Here is a 6,315-nt window from a genome sequence, read left to right as displayed (position 1 = left end):
ATTATTATTATTATTATTATTATTATTATTATTATTATGTATTTTCAATTCTGTTATAATTATGAAATATTTCACTTATGTAATTTTAAACAGTATTATGAGATTTAAGAAATATTGGTTTCCGATGAATGCACATCGGAAAAGAGTATCGGATTACTCTGTTACAGTGTATCAGATTAGCCTGTGTTAAACTTTTTTCTAGAGAACACCATGTTTCAAATGTCGATTTCGCAGTCAAAATCGTAAAAATTAAAATATTGATACCGTTTTTTATTTCTATCTTTCCAATTTTTTAAATGTCATTAACTTCAAATATAAAGTTACATATAGAGAATGACATTTAGATAAATAATACTAAAAATTATGATTCCCCACAAGATTCATAACAATTAATATAATTCATAAAAAGAAAATTTATAGAATAAGAAAATATATAGAATAAGAAATATAATATTTACTTATGAAATATTTTTTAATCATATGTATGTATTCTCAAAGAAAATTGCAATTATATTTATTATTTTTCTATTATATTTTTTTTTCTTTTTACTCGTATCATTAATCTTTAAGTGAGTAGATAGAATACACGGAAAAAATAGATTTATCAAAGCATTTAAAAATTTAGCTATAGCATATACATTTGTAAACAAATTTTGTTAGATCATAAAAATAATTATGTAAACTACTCAAGCTGATTATTAAAATATCAAGCTGATTGCAAAAATTTTTTTAGCATTATTTGAATTTTCTATATAAGTTCTAGTTGTTCAATAATATTATTTTCAAATTTGTATCTAGTTAAATTTTTAGATATAATATTTTAGTATAATTATTTTTTCCATGTGGCTACAGTATCCTAGATATAATTTTCTTTAAAATCTTTTAAAAAAGGAAAATATAAAGTGTTGTTGATCAAAAAAATTGATCAGAAGTTCATTATTTTTATATTTTTCTCATAAGGATATAATTAATGTAAATTTAACTGTAACATAATATATTAGTAAAAAATATTTAATTATAAAATTAAAATGTTTCAGAGGGAGCTCTGAGCACCTATCAATTTGCAACAAACATTAAAATAATCTTAAATCACCTATCTACATAAAGATTAATTACAAACGTAACTATCATCTCTGCCGTGCATCAAACATAATCACGCGTATGACGTAGTATCAAGTTATTGTTAACAAAATTAACGAATTAATATAGTAAATGGATTTACTTACCAAGCGATGTGACACGTCGACATTGCTTCACTCTTAACCGTTTCGAACACTCACTCGCGTGGATGCAGATCGATTGAACAGGCGATTATAATCGTGACTCCGTGGTTTTAATTAACGCGTCACGTAATCGTTCGTCGCGTTGTTACTCCCGACGATAGCGCGACATACATATCTGAAATGCGTAAACAATACGTGATCGTAGGGCGCGATGTCTCGCCCCATTCGTTCGCGTCGCGTACTGCGTATATACTCAACGGAAAGATTCGAAATACGCAGCAACTTCACGCTGCTCCGCGCGAGCGGGCGGCGGGGCGCGGCAGCCTCTCGCGAGACCGCAACGGTCGTGAATCAAGAGATGTTCTAATTGCTGTCGTGTATCATTAATTCGAACGATGGGTCGTTTTTGACTCGATTCTCCCGACAGACGTAAATGCAATGAAGGTGGAAAGCCGAGACGTGAACACGAAGCGAAACGAGATGCCGTGAAATTGGCGCGAGGGAACCGCCACTAGTCAAATCAAAGCAAGCGAGCGTTCACTGCATCATATAACTGATGCCAATATCATAACAAACCGCTGTTACATGTCGGAAATTACGAGGAAGCCGAGGAAGGTATATATACATATACTTTATACGAGATAATTTGCTTCATTTGCTTCCATTCTCTGTACCAATAGAAAAGACACCTTTTTACCTTGCGATTGTCGTAAAATTCTTTAATTTGTTTAATCTTGCTCTTAGTTGCTGAATCTAAATGTATAATCACATTAAACAAATTTTTTTAAATTTAAAGAATCTTATAACATTCGCTAAGCTGCTTTTTCTGCTGAATGCAGTTATTGATTCTTGTTATACGGGGTGTCTGATAGTTATTTACACAAATAGATTGGATTAAATTGCATAAACTAAATTGAAAAAATTGAATAAATCCTGTATCATTTTATGATTCGCAATAGTTAACGAAAAATTAATTAATAAAAATCGAATCTGCTAATTAATAGTAGCGTCCATGCGATTCGGCGACAAAAGACAGCTCAGTGTTCACGATTTTTATACAGGATACTTTCAAGTATTTTATTTTTGTTATTTATTAAAATATCAAGGAAGATATATAGAATGATGTTTGTGTTATTAAATGGGAAGCATTTACAATAAACGCGAGACTTGGTAGTGTAAAGAAATGTACTATAAAAAAACAATCGTTATTGATGTACAATCGACACGTTGTTGTTTATAGAGAAAGCTCTTCTTTCTGCCACGTCACGCATCTAGAAAACGTTGGATTATCTTTTGTCATTGAATCGAACGTTAAATTCGAAAATTTTTGTCGTTCGCTGACAATGTTGAATTCTAAAAGTACAGTCGATTCGTTGATTGTGAAATGTAGAAGATAAATTTAAATTTATAAAAAAAAATTTTAATCTATAAAAATAAATAAAATACAATTTGATTTCTGTGATAGTAACAATTCGTTGTTAGTTTTTACAAATATATAAAAATTCTTGCAGATTTTTATGCAGTTCGGAACAATATAAAAATCTGCACTAAAATTTAAAGACTGAGGACAAAACATGAAAATTTTGATGGAGAGTTAACTTTCTGTTAATTACTGCGAAAATCGTAAAGTGGTACACAAGACACTATTTCATTCAGTTTATTAGTTCATTGTATTTCCACCATGAGCGTTGGATCAATAATTACATTAACCTGTGAATTTACACTTTTGAATCATCTGAATGAACTTCTTGTAATATTATATTTTAAGTGCTATACACGAATCCATTTTCCAAATTTGATTACCATAATTTTGAGAAAATTTTTTATGAAACAATTATGAAACAAATTACCGAAAGCTGTGATTTTGAGAGTTTTTTCATGATATTGTAACATCAGTAAATTTTCTTTTTCAATTTTGTTAATGCCAAAGTATTAACTTTTAGTCTTAACTTTCATAAGTCTACCGGCTTTTCAATTTCAATTTTTATAAAATATACGTTTTAATATTTAAATTAAATACCTTTTTGACAAGGTAGCACAGAGAGCAGCGATGTTGAAAAATAATTTTGAATTTTAAAAAATTTTTTGAAAGCATAGAACAATAAAAAAATTTGAACTGAACAAAAGACCCTGAGTGCCTACGAAGTAAAAAAAAAAATATGTATGCCTATGAAAAGTTAAAATGCGTTTTACTTCGTTTGGTACAATTTTTTTTTTCGAGATATAACAATTTGAAACAAGTAAACCGACGTTATATGTACACTATCATCACTTTCTTTAAAAAAGAAGCTCACAATTTATAGCGATTAGTCGGAGATTCTTTTCATCTGTCGGAGAATCGGAAATCAATTCAAAAAGTTTTCGAAAACCGAAAAGACATGTGAAAACAACCGTGGTCGTAACGTCCAATCGGAAGTTAACGATAGCCGAGTTCGGTAAACGATACGTCCCGTGTTCGTATCGTTTACCGAACTCGGCTATGCGTACATACGTATTTATGTTTTTAACAGGGATACAACACGTCGCGCGCGAGGTCACACTCATCTCAGGCGTGTCGAAAATTCGGCTGATGCGGCGTGCGGGGAAGGGAGCGGCCGAGAGCGAAGAGGGGCAAACAAGCGAACTGCGAAGCATTTCATTACGCGCGTGCGCACGAGTCGCGTGACGTAGCGCGCCGCGCTACCCCACTTTCAAAAGTACTAACCGCCCGCCTCAGTCGCGCGCAGATCACCGAATAATGCGTACGTCTTTTCGTTAAGAGCTTTCGCGCGTGATAGTGTCATTCTGGCCCCTCGATCTTCGTATTTGGGAGTGTCTCCTTCTTCAGAGTGAAATCTTCTATTTCCGATTCCGGAGATTCGGAAGCGAGGAACAAATGCGAAACGATGTGAAATTAACCGATACTCCGTGACAAAGTGCCGCGTGAACGTTGCTTCGAATCACCGGGAGCCGCCGAGGCATTCGATATCGGTTTGTCGAAACAATTGCACATCGCGGAATTAGTATTAGTCGAGTCGCGTCGTGTAGCCTCAGTGGTTTCAATAATTCGCAGCATGGATGACATCTGCGTTCGAACTGCATCTCACGAGAAGGATCGAAACGAGATGTTAGTTGCATCGCGCGGTTTGACGATCTTAAGCGGTCAATAAGATTCGGATTCGAGATTTGTGATCGTCCACGCAGACACGGTGCGCGAGTGTACGAATCGAGCGTCGCGGACTTTTTGAAAAAGAGAGAAAGAGAAAGATAGCCATGATTCGTCGCGACGCAAATCAGTGCTAAGCTTGATCGGAGCGGACCGGCCGGAAATGATCGATTCGAGTTCGACGACTTCGCGGCGGATGACTTCTCGTTGAACGCTCGCGGAAATATATCGCGATCCGGTGTTCGATAACCAAAGTGCGGGTGATGTGACATGTTGGTGACGTACGACGGTGTTGATATAAGAGACTGACTGATCAGTGCAACGATGATGTTAGCCAGTGACGCAACCGGGAAAGTCATGCTCTTGCTGGCGGTGTGGATGCTGCTTCTCCGGACTCATCGGGTAGCGGGCACCGATCATTTGGGTGAGTCATTTTTCCGTATATAGCAGTTGAAGGTCGGCTGTATATGGAAAACACGATTTTGCTGAAATGTTTACAAATTTAGCTGGATATAGAGGATCTGAAAATAATTTTGTTGTACTATTAAAATTAATTATGTAAAAATAAAGAATAAGAATCTCAAGTATGATGTGTTGCGAAGAGATTTTACATTCTAGCAATCAGGTTGAGTGTCCTACATAATTATTTTGATGGTCTAACAAAATTATTACAGATCTGTAGTTGAATTTTTTTTTAATACTTCAGCAAAACCGTCCTTTCTCTGTGTAATTTTGATAAAGAAATCCAAATTAATCATTTAAAAAAGTGATTTTAGTGAAATTGGCTAGAACTGGAAAGTAGTTTCAGTTAAACTGAAACTGTGATTTTATTTTGTGTCTATATTGATCAAAAAAGTTTTCATTTCGGTCTTCATAAACAGCCATTGAAAATTTTGCTGTAACATCACTTGAAAATTACTATTTTGGGTCTGATCGGAGTACTGATAAGTATCTTTATCTACAGGATACAGTTTGTTTTTTAACTGAATAAGCATTTATACAGAACCATGGGTGTTTATAGTATTATGTAACCTTTATTTCTCGTCATTTTTTGTTTCTCATGTTTTATTCACCGCTATTAGGTCATTCGTATTTTTACGCTTGTAATAAAGAGTTATATCGTAATTTTACTTAGTTTTAACCTTCTGGTATATGGTGATTAAAAAGGGAAATGGCAATAACAATTGCCAATTGGTGAAATTATCTAATTTTGGCACGTACTTTATCGGTGTACTTCACTCAATTAGTGAAATTTTGTTCCGATACAAACCTGAAACGATGAAACCTAATAAGATGAAATAAAGAGTAATAATGTCAGATATATTATAATGATATCAAAATAGCCATCGACATAAATGTATATATATCAATACATATACGTACAATACGTATACGGATTGTTCATTGAGCAAAAGTTAGCAAAAAAGAAATTAATATGTATTATAATATTCATAATACAGAATTATCATAAACTTTAATATTATATTTCTTACTTACTGTTTATTATTTCTCTAAAGCTATGTGGCGTTCAGTAAGTTGTATGAGCGACAATAAAATTATGGTCACATCGCTCTCTGAACGCTCACGCTCTCACGGCTTTAGAGAAATAATAAACAGTAATAAATGAGAAATGTAATATTAAAGATAATCTATAATAGATAAGTTATTCTATTATGAATATTATAATAAATAAACATATTAATCTCTTTTTTGTCAATTTTTATTTAATGAGCGCTCAGTAAGCGGTTCGACTCAAACCATCCATAGATTGCACTTAGAAACTTCATCCAGATGTGTTTCTTCAGATATCATTTTAGCCCTGTGATTCACCATGTTAATGTTAAACAAGCATAAGATGATACTTGGACGCACCCGGGTGAAATTTCTGAACCAGCCATAAGTATACCATCTTTTCCTCCTTGCACGCACGCACGCACGTACGCACGC

General features: G+C 33.7%; 1 protein-coding gene across 1 annotated transcript in view; it reads left to right on the top strand.

Moving 5' to 3' along the window:
- The first annotated feature begins 4,191 nt into the window (after nucleotides 1–4,191).
- LOC108686712 overlaps nucleotides 4,192–6,315 on the top strand; it is a 178,168-nt gene continuing 176,044 nt past the window's right edge. Inside the window, exon 1 of the mRNA XM_018192148.1 lies at nucleotides 4,192–4,792. Within this exon, the coding sequence (XP_018047637.1) occupies nucleotides 4,693–4,792 (100 nt within the window). The 5' untranslated portion in view covers nucleotides 4,192–4,692. The remainder of the gene's footprint in view (nucleotides 4,793–6,315) is intronic.

Source organism: Atta colombica, unplaced genomic scaffold, assembly GCF_001594045.1.
Source record: "Atta colombica isolate Treedump-2 unplaced genomic scaffold, Acol1.0 scaffold189, whole genome shotgun sequence".
Lineage (NCBI taxonomy): Eukaryota > Metazoa > Arthropoda > Insecta > Hymenoptera > Formicidae > Atta > Atta colombica.
The sequence above is the reverse complement of the archived record's forward strand: the minus strand, read 5'-3'. Positions and strand labels throughout refer to the sequence as shown.